General features: G+C 59.1%; 1 protein-coding gene and 1 long non-coding RNA gene across 4 annotated transcripts in view; one reads left to right on the top strand and one right to left on the bottom strand.

Annotated features, from left to right (window-relative positions):
- The window catches only part of CHMP6 (charged multivesicular body protein 6), a 7,051-nt gene extending 4,522 nt beyond the window's left edge, over positions 1–2,529 (top strand). For both annotated transcript variants that reach the window (XM_035025827.1, XM_035025826.1), the window contains 2 exons: positions 981–1,035; positions 1,516–2,529. In XM_035025827.1, the coding sequence (XP_034881718.1) occupies positions 981–1,035; positions 1,516–1,571 (111 nt within the window). In that variant the 3' untranslated portion in view covers positions 1,572–2,529. The remainder of the gene's footprint in view (positions 1–980; positions 1,036–1,515) is intronic.
- Positions 2,530–5,969: 3,440 nt separating this feature from the next.
- LOC118024186 lies at positions 5,970–17,979 on the bottom strand. Of its 2 annotated transcripts, none has more exons than XR_004683015.1 (4): positions 17,787–17,979; positions 11,921–12,126; positions 8,768–11,299; positions 5,970–6,373 (listed from the first exon to the last, which is right to left on the bottom strand). It is a non-coding gene; the product is annotated as an uncharacterized LOC118024186 (long non-coding RNA). The 2 variants fall into 2 exon arrangements; XR_004683016.1 differs by having other exon boundaries at positions 9,752–11,299.
- Positions 17,980–18,360: the final 381 nt, after the last annotated feature.

The raw sequence follows: 18,360 nt of genomic DNA, 5'->3' as shown, positions 1-18,360 counted from the left end.
CCCCCAGGACTGAGCACAGTCACTCAGGTGATAGGACCTCCCAGGACGGAGCACAGTCACTCAGGTGATCGGACCCCCAGGAGGCTTCTGCTCGTCATGGTCCTTGGCCTTGGGTGAACACCTGCATCAGCTGTCACATGAGCACACAATCCTGGTTTTGCAGCTGGTGTTCCTAAAGCGACTAGAATTTGTCCTGCACTGAGGCCCCGTCTCCTTGTGTACCTGGCTGACAGCAGGGGAGACTGGCCTGGAGAGAACGGTGTCCTGGGTTGTCCACCCGAGAACGTTGCAGGCGCCTGGGGCAGCCTGTAGCCAGGCATGCCTGGACAGCGCAGAAATGCTCTGACTCCTCACTCAGACCCTTCAGAGGGACAGAGTGTGGTTTCGTGATCACATGAGTGGTCTTTCCTGTTGTGGCCAGGTCACTCACTGTCGCGCGCAGGCCCCGAGGCCTGTGTCCGCTCCCTGACAGCGATCCCTGTCTCTGGGCCACCGCCTCAGGGCTCCACGGGCTCACTGTGGCCCCCACCTGCCACTCCCCGTACCTGCAGGAGCAGCAGCTAGTTAGGGTTGCTGCTGTCTGCCCTTCAGTGTCCCGTGGGCACCTGCCTCCTGATGTCCTTCCTCCCGAGGACCCAAGTGCCCCCTGAGCTGCCAGGGGAGCCGGCTGGGAGGTGAACTGCCATGCGTTGCCCCCGAGGCAGCCCAGTGCCCCCCCGGGACCGGCAGCTCCACCACAGTCCTGCCCCAGAGCGAGCACAGCCGGGGCGCCTCTGCAGCTCCGGGACCCGTGTGCGTGCGTGTTCCTGAGCCCACGCGTGTCTGCACGGCCAGGGTGTGAACCGGGGTCTCCAGGGAAGCCCCCTGGGGTGATGCAGGTCTCGGAGGTGCCGGACGCTGCAGATGTGGCGCTCTGGAGCTTTGGCGGGGAGGCTTCTCATTCAGATGGTGTCCTACAGCCTCCGCCCTGTTTCTTGTAGGAGCAGATAGAGCTCCCAGAGGTCCCTTCAGAGCCGCTTCCCGAAAGGAAACCAGGTATGCTTCTTGTCCTGTCCTTTGGAGAACAGTGGGTTCTAGAACAAAGAGCAATGCCCGGGCCGCGAGGTCCTTCGCTTCCTGCTTGGTGGAGGTTGGTGCACACCTCCCCAGCTGGGTAGGCGGCCTGCTGGAGCCAGCTCAGGAGCACGGGCCTCACTCTGGGGTCGGGCCTGGGTCTCTGGGGTGGGGGTGACCTGGTGGAGCCTGACCCCCTTCAGAGAGGCAGAGCTGGGGAAAGGCCGAGTCCGGCCAGGACGAGCTGTCCTCTGAATAGCAGGGCCCTGTGGTGTCACTCGCCGCTGGGGCCCCGTGTGGCTGGTGGTCCCTCCGTGTTTCTTTCTGCCCCTTTCCCCGTTCCTCCTTCATGCCAGGCCCCTCCCGGAGTGCGCCGCGTGGGACCAGGCTCCTCGCCACCCTCCTTCCTTCTGCCTTTGGGGTCTTCTCTACTCGACAGACACCTCTTTCTTTCCTCCGCAGAGCAAGTCCCCCGCGAGGCCAGGCCCAAGCAGGTGGAACTGGTGGCAGCCTCGTAACTTGGCCTCCTCTTCCAGGACTGGCGGGGACTCCCCAGAGACTGGGGCCCATAGAGTTTGGGTGCGTGGCCAGCCCGGCCCGGCTCCCAGGAGGCCGGCGCCAGGCCAGGCCGGTCAGGTGCTGACGGAGCAGCGTGGCGCACCCAGGGCTCCATCCCAGGGTGACTGCGGACGGGCGCTTCCCTGGTGCTGCTGTCTTGCTCTCATTTCTGGATTAAATGGCAACGTTCAGACCCTCCGGCCACACACGGCCTCTGACGCTGTGGCTCCCACGCAGCCACAGGCAGACCCAGCGCTCCTGGTGCTGGCCACACTCCTGTCCCCGGCCTCGCGAGGCTCCACGGCCGCCTTCTCCGCAGCTCGCTCTCTTCTTTCGAGGGCGTGTCGAACCCAGCTTCCTTGCCCGCCCTTTGCTCACTTCTTGCTGCTGCCGTCGGCCGGCGGCTTCCGTGAGGGAGTCCCTGCCATGGCCTGGCTTCCTGACCTGCCCAGTCTCCTTGTCGCTTCAGGGCTGGAAACCAGTCCTCCTCTGTGTCGGTGTTTGGGGGCGTTGGGCCGGCGAGGAGGGGGACCACCCCTGCTGGCTTGGTGGCTGCGGAGCCCCGACCAGCCCTCATCACCAGCGGGAGCTCGGCCCCACTGCAAAGGGACGTTCCTGGAGAGCCGGTGGTCTCCCAGGGCTTCCCGGAGGTGCTGACGGGCCCACTCGGGTGGGTGCAGCCCCTGTTGCCTGGGAAGCTGCACCCGGGGCTCTCCGACCGGGCGGACGCTGTGGGGGGTGATCGCGGCTCTCTATCTGACGGTTCATCTTGGTATTAGACAATCCCGATGATATCTCCCTCCCAACAAGAACAGAAAGGGGATCCTCCCAGCCCCCCAACAGGTCAGCCCCATATTAAAGTTGATGCCTGCATGGTCTGCTGCCTCATGGAGTAGGGTCCATGGGAGCACCTGGGTGGGTTAAAGTGTGGCTCTTCTCCTCTCGGGTCCCTGAGATACGGCCCCTTGACCCGCACAGGGCATTCACTCGAGGGCGCCTGCCTCAGGAGCACCACGTGGGGGCTGGGGACGCAGGGGCAGGTGAAGGTCCTCAGTGCGCCGGGTGGGGCTCCAGCACTGACCGCACCCTGGGCTCTGGCCATCCCCTCAGGGCAGCTTCGTGTAGCAAGGTGCAGGGTAGGGTCCTGGTCCTCCTCCAGGGGAACAGACACTGGTGGTCCCCTCATTCACTGAGGCCGGCCTCAGACCCCTTGGGGTGAGGGAGGCTGGTCAGTTGGGTACCTCCTCCAGGAGGGGGGCTCGTTTGGAGTCCCAGTGCCCAGATGGGAAGCCAGATGCCCCAGGGAGTGAGCAGGCGACAGCAAGGAGAAGGATGGGGGGTGTCCCACTTATGGGGGCTTCCGTGCCCTTCAGTCGGAGGGCATGATGGGATGCAGCCGAATTGCCCCGGGGGGGTGGGGGTGAGACCCGAGCTGAAAACCTGGGTTTGGAGGTGTAATGCCGGCCTCAGCCAGGAGAGGGCGCTCTGCCAGGTAATTTGGGGAAACTGGCATTGCCGGTGCCAGGCTGGCTGCTGGGCCCCACCCATGTTTCCGGTAACACAGCCAGCCACCCCCAAGACTGCACAATGGCCCTGAGGGCAGTTCTGAGAGACAAGGAGGCGCAGGCGGCCTTTCCATCCAGCGACCCTGTCCCACTCTGCAGCTGCAGGTCCAAGAGCGTGGAGGGAATGGACGGCCTGGTTGGGGGAGGTGCAGACCCCACTGGCAGGGTGGACCCATCTCCTTTCCGTCTGCTCCCCAGGACCCCAGAGCTCAGGGTTGTCTGCAAGCCTGCCCTTTGCAGTCACAGGCTGGCCTCCCTGAGGGCTTCGTCACGGGAGCTGCATGGTGGGATGTCAGGGCTCCAACTGCCCCCCTGGTGAGCGCCTGGAGAACCCGCCTGGGTCTGCATGGCCCACTCCCTGGCATGGGGAACACCGCAAGCAGCCTGGGCGTCCTGACCCGGGCGAGGGGCACCCCCATCTCCTGAAACAGCCCAAAAGTTGGGGAGGGAATCTTGTCCTCTCACACTGTCCAAGAAGTTAGATCTTACGTACCAATTAATCACCTTTTCTCTGTTTACACATTTATTCTGTTCACCTAGGGAGGTTATGCCCTGAAACCCAGCATGACCTTGAGCTGACTCCTAGGCTCTGGCCCTAGAGGTTGCCTGGCTTGCCAGCCCATGTGGGGCGGGGGGGGGGGGGCCGGGGTGACCCCTCCTGCTAGGATGAGCCTCACATTGATCCTGCCCAGCACTGAACCCTGGTCTTAAAATACCAGTGATGTGACCCTGACGCAACTTTGTTCTACAGGGCATAGCCCTCAGGAACACTACAGACAAGTGAGAACTGAGTTCAAACCTCTGGTGGCAGAGCTGGTATCCTGCCCAAGATCAGTGGGGGCTAGGGAAACAGGTGGGAGAGGCCTACAGGGGGGCCATGGGGCCATCAGACTAGAGAGGACTACCTGGGGAGCTGGGACAGGAAGGAGGGGTGAGGACTGGGCTCGGGGACCATTTTGGTGGGATGCACATTTGTCCCCAGTACAGGCAGCATGAAAGTTTAAAAGCAGGGGGTGGGGAGGCGGGGGCACCCAGGATGAGATGGGGGCACCACCCAGGATGAGGTGGGGCACCCAGTTACGGAATGGGGTCTCCCTGGCCCATCTGTGTGCCCTGCCCTAGGGAGGCCTCCTCCCCACCTACAGCCACCCCTTAGGGTCTCCCTGAAACCCTGCCCTACCCAGGGAGAGAATTGGGGGACATCAGGCAGAGTGTGGGGCATTGTCCTGACAACACGGGGGCTTCTGGAGGTGCCAGCTCCTCTCCGTGGTCACTCACTGGCCACAAACTCAGGAGGGAGGCCCTGCCGCCCTGTCCACATCCATGTGCACAAGAACAGTCGAAGCTCAGAGTGGCCACTGGAGGCCAGCAGAACCTGTGGTCTGAACCAGCCAGGCTGACAGGCTGCTGGGACAAAAATCCTTGTTCTCCAGAGGATCATGACAGACCCAGAGTCGACACAACACAGCAGCCAAAATGCCGGATTAGAACAAAGAATCATGAAAACGTGACCAGCTTCCAAGGGAAAAGACAATCAGTAGATGCCAACTCAGATCCAGGTGGCGGGATTATCGGAACTATGTCACAGAAGGTAAAGTTAAACACACTGGAAACAGATGGAAAGATCTCAGTTGGGGAGTAGAGAGGATACAAAAGAACGAGATGTAAATTTCAGAACTGAAAAATATACCAAAAATACAAAAAATTAACAAGCTCAACTGCAGAAAGGAGGTGTCCAAGGAAAGACTATGAGCTGGACGATCAGCCAACAGAAATCATCTGGTCTGGAGAAGAGACGGAAGTGTGGGGGCAAGTCCATGCCTCGGGGCAAGTCCATGCCTCAGGACCAGTGAGACAGGATGCGAAGGTCCAATGCTGTGTTACTAAAATCCCAAGAGAGGAGAACATGATAGCAGGAAAAAAAATTTTTTGGAGAAAGACTGGCCGAAAAGTTCTCACATTTGAGGAAAGACTTCAACTTACAGACAAGAATTGCAGTGACCCCCCAACAGGGCCAATCCAAAGAAAGCCGTGCCTAGACATATCATAATTAAACTGCTAAAAATTGAAGGCAAAGAAAAAAAATCTGGAAGGCTCCAGGTGGAAATGAAAGCTGTAGAGAGGAACAATGATCCAAACAAGCACTGGGATCAGAAACCACAGGGGCCAGAAGATGGGGAAGCGGGTCTTGAAAGTCTCTGAAGACAACGGTCAGCCCAGAGCTTTGGGGAGGAAGGAAAAGCGAGAACACTCTTCAGCAAAGGGAAAGAGCTGGTTGTGCGGACCTGCTCGAAAGGAGCTACTGAGGACGCTTTTCAGGCCGCCAGAAAATGATGCCACATGGACATGTGTGTCTTCAGGAATGGGGGAAAAACAACAGAAATGGTCAATATCTGAGTAAATTGAAAAGATAATTTTCCTTCTCAGGTTTTTAAAAACGTATGTGACTGCTGAAAGCAAAAATTCAAACACTGGTGGGGTTTTCAACACCTGTGAATGCCCACAGCTGTGACATGAAAGGAGGGGGTAAGGCGTCTGCAGTTAACTCCAAATCCCCTGCAGAAGGGTGGGTGTATAGCGGAAACCCCTAGTGTGACCACACGTACACACAGATGCAGCCAAAAATCCGAAGGTTTTCAAACAATCCGAAAGAAGGCAGGAAAGGGGTAACAGAGGGACAGAGAGAACAAAGTGGTGGATCTAAAATCAATTCTTAATAACCACATTAAATATAAACAGTCCAAACACACCAGTTAAAGATAGATTGTGAATAAAAAACAAAAAGCCTGACTGTGCCATGTCTCAGAAGCCCACTTTAATATAAAGACAGGAAAAAAATAAAAAGATGGGGAAAATGTATCTTGGGAGATGCGAATCCGGGGAAAGCTGCAGTGGTCACGTCAGCATCAGACAGCGTGGATTTCAAGACGAATATCGCCGAGACGGGGGGGGGGGGGGCGTTATGTGACAAAGGCAGACATCGCAGTCCGAGTACCCATAGAACCACAGCACTTCAACGCACAAGTGGCAGAACCAAAGGACGGACCATCTCTTGGAGGCTGGACACGAGGCAGCAAGGCTTCCAGGATGAGGATGGAGACCAGCCGGACCGACTCACCCACTGCAGAGCGCACATTCTGTTCACGCAACACAGAACGCTCACCAACATGCACCGTGTTCTGGGCCATCCCGTAAACCTGAACAAAATTTAAAAAAAAAAAATTGAAATCCTACAAAGTATGTTCTCAGACCATAAAGTAATGACTGGAAATCAATGACAGGTCTCTGAAAGATCCACAGATATTAAACAATGGGGTAAAGAGGAATTCACAAGAGAAGTTAGAAAATATTTTTTAAGTGAATGAAAATTAAAACATTAACATTTGTGGACTATAGCTAAAGTAGTACTTTTCCTCTGAGGGAAATTCATAATACTAAATGCATATTTTTTTAAAAGGAAAGTTTCTAATCAATGAGCTAAACTTTCACCTTAATTAATTAGAAAAGGGGCAAATTAAATCCAAGGTAATCAGAACAAAAGAAATAACAGCAGAAATCAATGAAGACAAAAACATGAAAGAAAAATCAGTGACAGCAAAACGCAGTTATTTGGCAAGCTCAGTCAATTTTTTTTTTTTTTTAAAGATTTTATTTATTTATCTGAGAGAGAATGGGAGACAGAAAGCATGAGAAGGGGAGGATCAGAGGGAGAAGCAGACTCCCCGCCGAGCAGGGAGCCCGATGTGGGACTCGATCCCGGGACTCCAGGATCATGACCTGAGCCGAAGGCAGTTGCTTAACCAACTGAGCCACCCAGGCGCCCCAAGCTCAGTCAATTTGATGAGCCTGAGCCAGACTGACCAGGACAAAGGAGGCACAAATTACAACATCGGGAATGAAAGGGAACCATCACTAGAGACCCTGTAAACAGTAAAAGTACATTAAGGAAATATTAGTTTTATGCCTGTGAATTCATCAATCTAGAAGAAAGGGACCAATTCCTTGAAAACCACACACCAGGCAGCTCGTCGAGGCTGCCCGGATGGGGCGCGCACTCGTGTCTGCTAAAGAAATGCAGTCCCGCTAGACACCAAGGGGAGACATCATAGCAATTTTGCACGAACTCAGGGAAAGCCGATGAGGGAGTGCTTCTCAACGTACTCTACCAGCATCCAGCATGAACACAGACACAAGATCCTCAGCAAAACAGGAGCAAACCTAATCCAGCAATATGTAAGAAGGGCTCTTTATCCTGGAATAACTTGATTCTGGGATCAATCAAATGGGGTTTATCCCAGAAATGTAGGGGTTTATCCTGGAAATGTAAGGTTCATTCAGCATACAGATATCAATCAATGTAATTCACAATATCAACAGACTAAAGAAAGTCTGATGACATCTCAGTAGATGCAAGAAAAGCATGTGACAAAATTGAGCAGCTAGCATTAAAAAAAACTTTGCAAACTAGGAAAAGAGGGAACTTCTTTATAAAAGGCATCTGCAAAACCCTACAGCTAACAGAATGCTTAATGGCAAAGGGCTGAATGCTCTTCCCCCATAAGACGGGGAACCAGGCAAGGGGACTCCTCTGGTCACTTCTATGCAACATCTCATTGGGGGTCCTAGTCAGCAGCATCAGGAGAGAAATCAAATGCACACACGTTGGGAAGGAAGAAAGATAAGTTTCTAGTTGTGGCAATGTGACTATGTACGTAGAAAACCCTGAAGGATGGGGTGCCTGGGTGGCCCAGTCGTTGGGCGTCTGCCTTCAGCTCGGGTCATGATCCCAGAGTCCTGGGATCAAGCCCCACGTTGGGCTCCCTGCTCAGCAGGAAGCCTGCTTCTCCCTCTCCCACTCCCCCTGCTTGTGTTCCTGCTCTCGCTGTCAAATAAATGGATAAAATCTTAAAAAAAAACAAAAACAAAAACCCGAAGGAATCTACAGGAAATCTGTGAGAACTAACCAGCAGGTTAGTGAGCTTATGGACTACCAGGTCACTGTATAAAATTCCATACGTATTTCTATTTACTAGCAATGAACTACTGGAAGCAAATTAGAATTTTAGACTCGGGAAACAGACTTCCACTGCCTAGGATGGAGTAGCAGGTGCCAGGCCAGGGTGCCCGCTACAAAATAGGAAAAGGACAAAATACAGAGCTTGCCCTGTTGGAGCATCTGAGAGCCGTCGGAAGCGTTGCTTGCGCCTGCTTTGAGAAAATCTGAATCACGGGCCTTCGATATTGGCAGCTCTTGGGGGGGGGGGGGCGCGCGGTGAGGAAGCTTCCGGCAGGCCCCCTTCGATACACAGCCTTCGAAGGGCCTGGGCGTACGGCAAGGAGAAAGAGGCCTCCAGTGGCTCCCACGGCTTAAACCCTCTGCCGAAGACCATGTGTGTGCACCGTCAGATCCCCCTTCCCGGCTCCGGGTTCCTCACCACGGTTGGGCAAGATGGCCCGCCAGAGGACAGGAGGGCCAGGCCCGGGGTGGGAGGCGTCTGGGCAGGCCGGGAGGGCCGTGGTGCGGCAGCGTGACCCCGGGGTCGGGGGCCGCTAGATGGACCAGGTAGCTCTCCAGGTCCCCAGTCACCTACCCGATCTCCTGACAAAGCCCGATGCTGCTCAAGCCTGAGGCTCTTGACCACCAGGATGCAGATGCAGCGGCCCAGGGCCCTGGGTGGGGAGAGGGAGGTCTCGTGGCCCAGGGAAAGCCCCTCCCAGGTCCTGGCCTCTGTGTGACAAGGCTGAAGCCTGGTCCCACCCCACCTGTCCCGGGGGCTGGTGGTCAGAGGCCTTGGGCAGGTTGCTGGAGCCCAGCTCCCTGGCTCCCGGACACCACCTGGCAGCCCAGTCCTGCCAGGGCCACAGATGGTCCGGGCTCCCACCCAAAGCATCCGCAGGCAACAGGTCAGCACTTCCATTCACTCTGCGTGTCTGAGGGCAACTGCCCTGTTTCTTCCCTGAGAGCACCGGGCAGGGGAGGGGCTGCAGGTCCTCGAAGACATCTCAGATGCCGGACAGCCCGGGACCGTCTTCAGGCCAGGGGGCTCCATCCGGAATGCACCCAGGAATTGCTCAACTCACAGAGTGGCCCGTGGTCCCTGCTGCTTCTGGGGCTCTGCCTGGGCTGCAGGACGCAGCTGAACTGGGTCCAGGGAGTCCCTTCGGTAGCTGGGCGGACAGGGGCCGAGTTTTGGTCAGAAGCCTCTGAGAACGGCCGTCTGGCCTCCAGGGCTCACTTCCCTGATGGAGTTCTGAAATAACGAAATTCTAGAGAAGTCTGGCTCCTCCAAGGAAAGCGCCACACACGTGCCAAGGTGCCCCCTGTCACGAGGCTTCAGGGAAATGCAAATCAAAACCACACTGGGACATCACCTCCCATCCACCAGGATGGCCAGACCCAAAAAACAAATCACAAAGCCAGTGAGGAAGTGGAGAAATCCGAGCCCTTGCGTGGTGCTGGTGGGGATGTGGATCGTGAGTCACTAGGAGGAACAGCTGGGTGGTTCCTCAAAAAGCTAAACATAGAGTCACCACGTGACCCAGCAGGCCCACCCCTGGAGACACACGCCACGGACCTGAAAACAGCGTTCCAACAGAAACGTGCGTGTGCGGGTTGGCGGCAGCACCGCCCACGGTCCCCCGAAGGCGCAGACCTTCCCGCGGCCCCACTGTGGACGGACAGCACGCGGCGCATAGTACTCAGCCGTGAAGAGGACCAGGGAGCTGCCACACGGCGGACGCCCAAGACATGCGCCAAACGCAAAAGATCACACGGGGTAGGATCGCACTGACGAGAAGCCCACGGATGCAGAGAGCAGGCGCCAGCCGCGGGCGGGCCGGGGCTCCCCTCGAGCGGATGACAGTGCTCCGGAACCAGATGGGGGAGGTGGGCGCAGGGCGCGGTGAACGCACTCGACGCCTGTAATGAGGACGGAGCTGCACACTTCGAAAACGCTTCCTCTGTTACGTGATCTTCACCTCAGTCTTCAAACACGAGCTCACAGGGGCTTCTGAAGATACGGGTCACAGCCAGGGCTGTCAGGGGAGGGGACCCCATCCTCTCTCACACGTATGACCTTTCCTTCCTCGCTGGGCCCCAGGAGGACAGGCTCCCGGAGGTCTATGGCTTTGCGGGGCCTCGAACATCATCAGAGAATTTCCCGTCCCTCAGACCCGGAGCGCTGCAGCCACCGGCCGACTGCCCAGACTCGGGCAAGCACGAGGACTGACACGACCGGAGTCCATGGCTGCCCTGTCCCTGTCACCATCCCACCCATTCCTGCATCCCGACTGTCCTCGAAGATGCTCTGCACATCCCCGCCTTGCCTGGGCCACGTCTCTCTGCAAGGGCCACCAGGCCCCATCACCTTTCTGGGCCGTCCACCAGGTGGCAGTGAAGGCTCCCCGATGCTCAGTCCCTGCCCACTGGCCCAGGCCAGCGCCCTGCCTCCTCTCCGCAGACCAGGGGGCCCAGCTGCCAGGCCCCCTGCTCCTGCAGGCGGAGCTCGGCATAAACTCAAATGCACCTGCACCCTCGGCCTCTATACCTCCCTCAGACGACGGGGGGTTGCCCATCCAGCAAAGCCACGCAGGGCTGTCCTAGGACTGACACTCCCAGTCAGATCAGACCTGTCCCAACCGCCTGCAAATTACCAGCTCAACTTCCCAGCCACGCTGCACTGAAATCCCACGTTGGCTCTCCAACAAGGAGCCTGTGTCCCCGCAGGAAGAGTGTCGGCTTTTACTCTCCTGATGCAGAATCAAGGTCACTGACGTTTCCCAGCAGGAACTCTGCAGGCCAAAGAATGAAGGAAAATTACAACTGAACCCAACACACCAGCCCCTGAGGCCGCACAAAGGACTGTTGGCACCTGCGGTGCAGAGAAAGTCTCGGAATCTGGGTGTGAATTAACAGCAGAGCTGCCCGAGCTCCCCTGAGGCCTCGCTTCTGTCCCCACAGAGTGGCACTCTGTAAAGGCCACATGGTCGGTGTGGAGGTTAAATGTCACCCCAAGCTGTTTAAGTTGTTTTTCCCCACGGGTGGAATGTTCTTTTCATAGGGACATCCAGGCGACAGCCAAAGTTTCCAGGAGCCTCTGCAAAAATGTCTGTTTCTTCCAGCTCTTGAGAGAGAGAAAGAGAAAAGCCTGATGGCGTAAATCATATTCTCAAGCTAGAAAACTAAAATGATTTTTCTCAAAGTCACGTCACCTTCCGACCAGACCTGCCAGGGAAGCAGTTCTGAAACTCCACACTTCTTTGGGATCTGGAAGCGTGGCGGTGGCCTGGCTCCTCGAGATGTGGAGCCCAGTGCCAGCCCCAGCTGCAGCCTGTGTCCCGGAGGGACCGCAGAAGGGACTGGCCCAGCGTCCCCAGCCCACTGCCCACCCTGCCCCTGCCAGAGGCCAGGTGCTTCTGCGGCTTCTCGGTCGGGCTGCCCTGTGGACCTGGACTATGGGCATCGCTCTCCCCAAGACCCCAGACTCCTCTTCCCAGAATTCCCTACCATTTGCTCCAGGAGCTCGTAGCCAAATACCCTCTGTCCCCCACGGGTGTCCACCTGCACACGCCCGGGCACCGGAGCCAGCCTGGCCCCTTGGCCCGCTCTGCTCTCTGCCTGGCCGGTTGCATCACGGTTATTCTAGCACATTCTAGGGGCAGCCGCAGCAGAGGATAACTGTACTCATGTGCTACCCAAGGGGACGGGACCTCACATGTCCCTGTGCCACGTCCAGGGGACACACCTGGCCCAGGAGAGCCCCCCACACAAGGAGCCACCCTAGGCAGGGAGACGACAGGGCGGCCGCAGTCGGGAACCAGGGACGCGCCGCTGGGCCAGTCTTGGCAGATGTCCACGTGCACGCCGGACAGCGGGGCAGCTTTGACCCCCGGCGGGCCACCCACAGGCCGAGCCCGAGTGGGCCTCAGCGCCGCCCAGGGGTTTCAGGATCTGCAGCGAGAAGAAAAAGTCAGATTTCAGGGCTGAAGACAACATTTTAAAATCCGGCTTTAAATAAACATGGAATAAAAAAAGAGCGAGCGGAGCCTCCGGCAGCTGAAATTAGAAGCAGCAACCCTGGGCAGGGGGGCCATCTGTGTGCGCCAGGCAGCGCCCGGAGGCGGGGGCTGCCTCGACGGGGAGGGCCGCCGGGACAGGCCAGGCCCCGTTTCCCAGGGCAGCCCCGACTCCAGAGAACAAGTCCCCTCCTCTCTGCTCCAAACCACCTTTCCCATCACTGTCGGGGCCACTCGAGTCTGATGAGAGGCAGAGAGAAGGGCACGAAGACTGCGGCTCGGGGCGGAGGGGGAGCGAGCCCGGGGCAGGCAGCCTGCGTCTGTGTCCTGGGCCTCGGTGTCTCAGCAGCTCCCCGAAGGTCCTCCCCACCCGACCCCGCCCAGGAGGCCCAGGGACGGGACTATTTAAATCTGCACTGTCAGCTACCCGGGAACGATCAGCAGGTGGGTGCCGGAGCTGGCGGACGCGGGATGACGCTGACATGCAGAGGGGGGAGGAGCCCTGAGAAAGTCGGAGCCTCTTCGCGCCCTGGCGCTCACCCCCGCGCCGCCTCCCACGGCCCCTGGAGTCATGCCGAGGCGCACGGATTATGTAAGGGGGCCGGTTGCTGGGGAACCTCTCCCACCCAGCCCTGCCACGCGGCCAGCACCTCCATCTCCTCCACCCGCCAGGAGCCCCTTTGGGCCTTCCCGCTGGCCTGGCCCCCAGGGAAGCTGGGGGGACGTTCTAGGCTGACGCTGAGCCCCAGCAACCATGGGCCAGGAGGCCACACCCGAGCCTGACCTGCACTTCTCCATCTTCCTCTGTGTGTGTCCCCCAAGCAAGCTCCGGGCCTTAGAGACCTTAGAGATCTTGGGGACAGGGTCCCTTCCCGGGCACGCCCTGTGCTCCCTCGGGGACAGGCAAGGTAGGGCACAGATCCCTCCAGGCCCAGGCTGAATCTGTCCCGTGTAGGGCCAACGTTTTGACCACAGTGGAGAAAGCCTTTAAACTGTGTTCAGGTCAAGGATGAGCAGGTTTTGGGGAAAGTGCAAATGTGAGTAAACTGCGGGGGAGGGGGGAGGGAGACAGCCCCCATCTGGGGTGGCAGGAGAGCGGCCGCCCTAACCTGGCCTCCACTCCTGTCCTTCTGTCCACAGACCTGGCCCAGGGCACCCTCTGTGGGGACAGGGTCACTGCTCCACCTGCTGGCCCCGCAGAGGCGGGGTTCTGGCGGGGGGTGGGCTGCGGGCTGCATGGAGGCTGGTGCCCCTCTCCCTTTAATAAACTTTTAATTTCAGGGCAGTTTTCAATTTACACCATTATTGCAAAGATACACCACCCCACGTTTCCTGCCGTCAGCACCTGCCGCCGGCGCAGGGCACGCGTCACAAATCAGGAACCAGTCTGGCTCGCTGTTGTTAACACAAGTCCACACTCTGTTCAGGTTTCCTTGGTTTTCCTGTCACACCCTGTCTCTCCCCTGGTTGTCACGTCTCCCCAGGCGCCTCTGGGCTGAGCTGTCTCTCCCGTCCCTGGTTTCGGGGGGCCCGGCAGTTCTGGGGGGCGCTGGACGAGGTCTGGGCTGGCCCTCCATGGGGACGCGTGTGATGTTCCTATGGAGCTTACACTGGGGTGATGGGCTCTTGGAGGAAGACCACAGAGCTGACGGCCTTCTCATCACGTCAGGGCCCCGTGGGGTCCCAGGGACGCGAGCTAGCTCCCTAGCTGAGGCGCGCCTGCCAGCGTCTCCCGCGCTCTCGGGAAGGCGGTGGCCACGCACAGCCCACACGTAAGGGCTGGGGAGTCTCCTGGAGGAATCCCCACTTTTTAAAGAGCAGCTTTTCATGTGCCTTTCTACGGGGCATCTGGGTGTTTTCCAGAAATGTCCGTCTAAGGGCTATTGACCATAATCTCTAAAACATTTGAGGGCTTGTCAGGTGCCAGGCACAGTTCTCGGCGCTCTTCCTGCCGTTTGCACTGCGAGTCTCCCGAGGCTCTGCCCACCTCCCCCCGCCTGGGGCTCACAGAGGCCGGGGGAGCGCCCAAGCCCCGCTGGGCTGTGCCGGTGACTGGCTCCTGGTAACCGGCTCTTCCTCCACTCTGCGTCCACTCCCTCACCAGCACACCCAGCCGGTAGACACCAGGCCTAACGCAGGGGCAGGAAACGTGGCTGTGCTTTTGTGCTGGACAAAGCCGTGGTGTGCCGGAGGCTGCTGAGGGGACCCTCCTGCTGGCAGGAGCCAGGCTCCCCCAGGCCTGCGAGCTTCCAGCGCAAGGCGGCTCCGAGCTTTCTTGCTGATACTGCGGACAGTCACGGAGAACGTGGGCCTGGCCAGGACCCAGAAACAGTCCTCTGGACACAATCAGACGGTGTGCCATAACCCTGGCCCAGGCCAGTCACCCGGGGCACCTGGTGTGGACGGGGTCAGCAGTGCAGGCCGGGGCAGATGGGAAAGGTGAGGTCCTGCTAGGTAGGCCCGTCCCTCCGGCCCTGGAACTTTCTGGTTAACGATTACAAGTGCTTTAATCCAGGAAGGAGAAAAGGAGAAGGAGTCTGGATTGGCTGGCTCCTTCTCTGAGAGCCAGGAGGAAGGAGGAAGGCGGAGGAAGAGAGAAATGGCCCCCTTGCCAAGCAAGCACACATGTCCCTGTGATCTGAGCCGAATGGCCACCCCTTAGGCCAAGCTCGGCAGAAACCAGGTTAGGCAGAAAGAGACACGGAGTTTGTGAAAGCCCTTCAAAGTTTTGCTGGGTGGCCACCTCAGAAAGGACTCCTTCTGTTTAGCAAAAATTCACAAACCCTTGTGCCTGCCTGCCAGGAGAACAGCTTGCTTGAAAAGCAAGGCTGTCATCCTGTAATTAAATCTGAGACCCCCCTCCCTACGTGGCGCTGAGATGAAGCCACTTATATAACACGCCTAAAAATAAGCTGATGAAGAGACGCACTTTTATTCTCCCTGCTTCCAGCCCTTTACTCCTGGGCCACCCAGGCTGGGGTCTGCTGAGCTGGGGGTCAGCGTCAGTCGCCCCACATGGTCGGGTTCTCACCTCCGACCGTGGCCCAGCAGCCTGCACGCCTCAGGGCCCGGGGCTGGCGCCCGGGCCAGAGGCCCCTCTAGTTCAGAGCTGGGTGCTGAAGATCCACACGGCTACCCATCGCCCCGGTCACGCAGACCACAGAGGTGAGGACCGACAATCAGGCGTGACAGGGAAGCTGGTGGCTACAGAGTGCCAGAGCACCTGCCTTCTCAGGGACCCCTGAGCTGCCCCCCAGCTCTGCCCCGAGGGCCGGAAGAACACCACCCCGGTCTGCGGCGTGCTGGGAGCTGCCCATCTTGGCTGGCGCTGGCCCTCTTGCTAATCCTCTCCGACTTCTCCATCGTGACAGCGCCTTCCTCTTGCCGGTCTTGGAGGGGGCGGGCCAGACCCCAAGTCTAGGCAATGATTTCCCAGCTGCACTGACTGCCAACCTCCAGGCAAGGCACTCGATCCCACAGCCCCCCACACACTCCGAGTTAAGGGGAGAAAGAACAAGTGGGTTTTATAAAGGGCTCAGAACACTCCAGAATAAAAAGGTGCCAAGACAAAGGTGCCCCCTTAACTCTGGGAGCTGGCACAGGGGCTGACCTCTCAGCACCCAGCCCGCCATCTAGCCCTGTCCACAGCTCGGGCCCTAGGCCCTTACCCCTGGCCCTAGCCCCGCCCCAGACACCATCACCACTGGAAGGGGCTTCCACACAAGGAGGAAAACCCTCAGAGAACACTGGTGTCTCCCAGGCGGGGGGGCTAAGACCCCCGCTGAAGACTCCTTCACATCTGAAGGAGTGGGCGCGCCCATGCTGAAGACCTTTCTGGAGTCTGGTGGTGCAGAGAGGCCACCAGGCAGGGTATAGGTCTCCAGGCCTCTCTAGGACGGCCTCGCCCACGTCTCACTCTGCGCCTGCCATGGGTCCTGCCAGGTTCTCGGTGATGCTCGGTGCAATGCTCCTTCACTTTCACTGGTGGCAGGTGCCGACTGATGGCTTCCCTCCCCAGGACGGGCTGCAGGGCCATCAGCACGCCGGGAGGCAGGCCAGGCTCCAAGTGGGTCCCCTACCTCAGCCACTACCAAAAGTGAGCATGCCCTCGGGCAGGAAAGTCAAGAGCAGGAGCTTCTAGAGGGTGGGGTGGTGCTTAGGACTACGGAGGCTTCTCTGGAGAGGACCCTCTCCTCCCTCTACTGTTTTGAGACTGATAGGAGCGGACAGCTTAGAACTCTCCAGGCTGATTCCCCTCCCACAGTGATGAGACCCCCCCCCTACCCCCGCCATTTCCTAAGGGCCTCCACCTGTCATTCTTCTGGTCCCAACCACGTCACTTCCCTTTGGGCAGGCAGCAGCTCTACCCTCCACCCACCCAGCTCTACTCCACCTCCGCCCTTGACCCAGGTCAGGTCAACGGATGGTAGTCCTGGAGCTGGCTGGACGGAAGCGTGCACAGCATCAAGCTGGCCTGGAGAAGAGGGAAAGAAGGGAAGGAAGACAGTCCCAACTTCAGCTGCACAAGCAGATAAACACCCCAGTAGTTAAAGCTCATCTGAACTGGCTTTCTGTCACTTGCAACCAAAAGAATCCCGGAATCCACTTGAAAACACTGCAAGCAATAAAGAAAAAAGAGGAAACCATAGCTGGGATCAGGAAGGAAATTCAACCAAAAAGGATCTGCCTGTGATCGAAGGCTGGCAGATAGAGCAAGCAGGCTCTTCCTGAATGTCGCTTCCCTTTCTCGGAGGTGCTCCTACGAAGTGGAGCACACTCCATTTGGGTCCCGGGCGCTGTGACTTCAGGACTTGCCCGAGTCCCGTTCTGTCCACAGCCGTCTTGCGGGTCTGTGTCCCCCTGGGCACCTGCGCTTGAGGAGACCTGTGAGCGACGGTCCTGGATGGGATACTAGTGGGGAGTGTCAAGCTCCATTAGAGGGAAACACTCAGATCTGCTGTTTTACAACCTGAAGCAAATAATTCCTCTATGTAACTCTAATCTATGTAAATATTTTCGCAAAGCAATGACAGGGGGAGCCGTGTGTGTCAGCTTGGTCAGCTTCCCCAGCAGAACCTCCCAGGAAAGGCCTCCAAAACCAGCAGCTCTGTCTGACCCCTTGATCGCTCAAGGGAAGTTCTCCCTCCACAAAGAAACTGCACCCAGCAAGGGTCTTCTGCCATCGCAGGGTCCTCTCCTCCCCGGGGGGGCCCCGAAGCCCCCCCCCCATAGGGTTCTCTCCCCACCCCCCATCGGCCCCCTCTACGATCTTCCTGGCAAATGCTCTCCGTCCCAGACGACGCTCTCTCTCCTCCCCAGGATTTTCCTCAGGGCCCACCCCACACCCGTGGTCACCCCTCCCAGGGTCCTCCCCTCCCAGGGTCCTCCCCTCCCAGGGTCTTCCCCCAGGACGCAACCCCACCCCGGGTCCATCCCTCCCACAGCCCACCCTCCCAAGGTCCTCCCCAGGGTCCACCCCTCTTAGGATCCACCCCCAGGATCCGCCCTTCTCAGGATCCTCCCCAGGGTCCACCCCCTAAGAGCCTCCCGCCCATCCTCCTCCCCGCCGGAGACTCCGCCGGCCCGCACACTCACCTCCCGAAACTCCGGGTCCACGCCGGACCCTGAGACAGCACGCCGGCTCCCTCCATCCGTTCTTGCGCCCACACGGCCGGCCTCGGGCCGCCCAGGGACCTTCCCCCGCCCGGCGCGAGCCCGCGACCCCCGCCGCCGCCGGGAGCTGCGCCCAAGAGGCGCCGCGACTCGCGACTCTGCGGAGGGCCGCCCCCATGCGCGCCCGCCGCAGCGCCCCCGCTCCCCCACCTTCCGCTCCCCTCCTCCAGCGCCTCCGGCCCACGCCGCCCCGCCCCCAGCCCGGCTGTCGCCCGGCCCCCAGGCTGTTCCCGGGGCTGCGGCCCGCGCCGCGCCTCCGCCTCCTCCCCTGCGATCGACAGCGCTGCCCACCAATCGCTGTCGGCAGTCGGCCCGCGGGCCCCGCCCCCTCCCCCGTCTCCGGAACCCACCAATGGGAAGTGCGGTGCGGGGGCGGGGCCTGCCGGTTGCCTGGCAGCGGCGCGGCCGGGCGGGGGCGGGCGGGCGGCCGGGGGCGGTGATCCGGGCGCGGGGGGCGGGGCCCGCGGGGGGCGGGGCCCGGCGGTTATAAAGGCGG

This window comes from Mirounga leonina, unplaced genomic scaffold (assembly GCF_011800145.1).
Source record: "Mirounga leonina isolate KUSES-001 unplaced genomic scaffold, KU_Mleo_1.0 Mir_197, whole genome shotgun sequence".
NCBI lineage: Eukaryota > Metazoa > Chordata > Mammalia > Carnivora > Phocidae > Mirounga > Mirounga leonina.
This window is presented reverse-complemented; position numbering and strand designations above follow the sequence as displayed.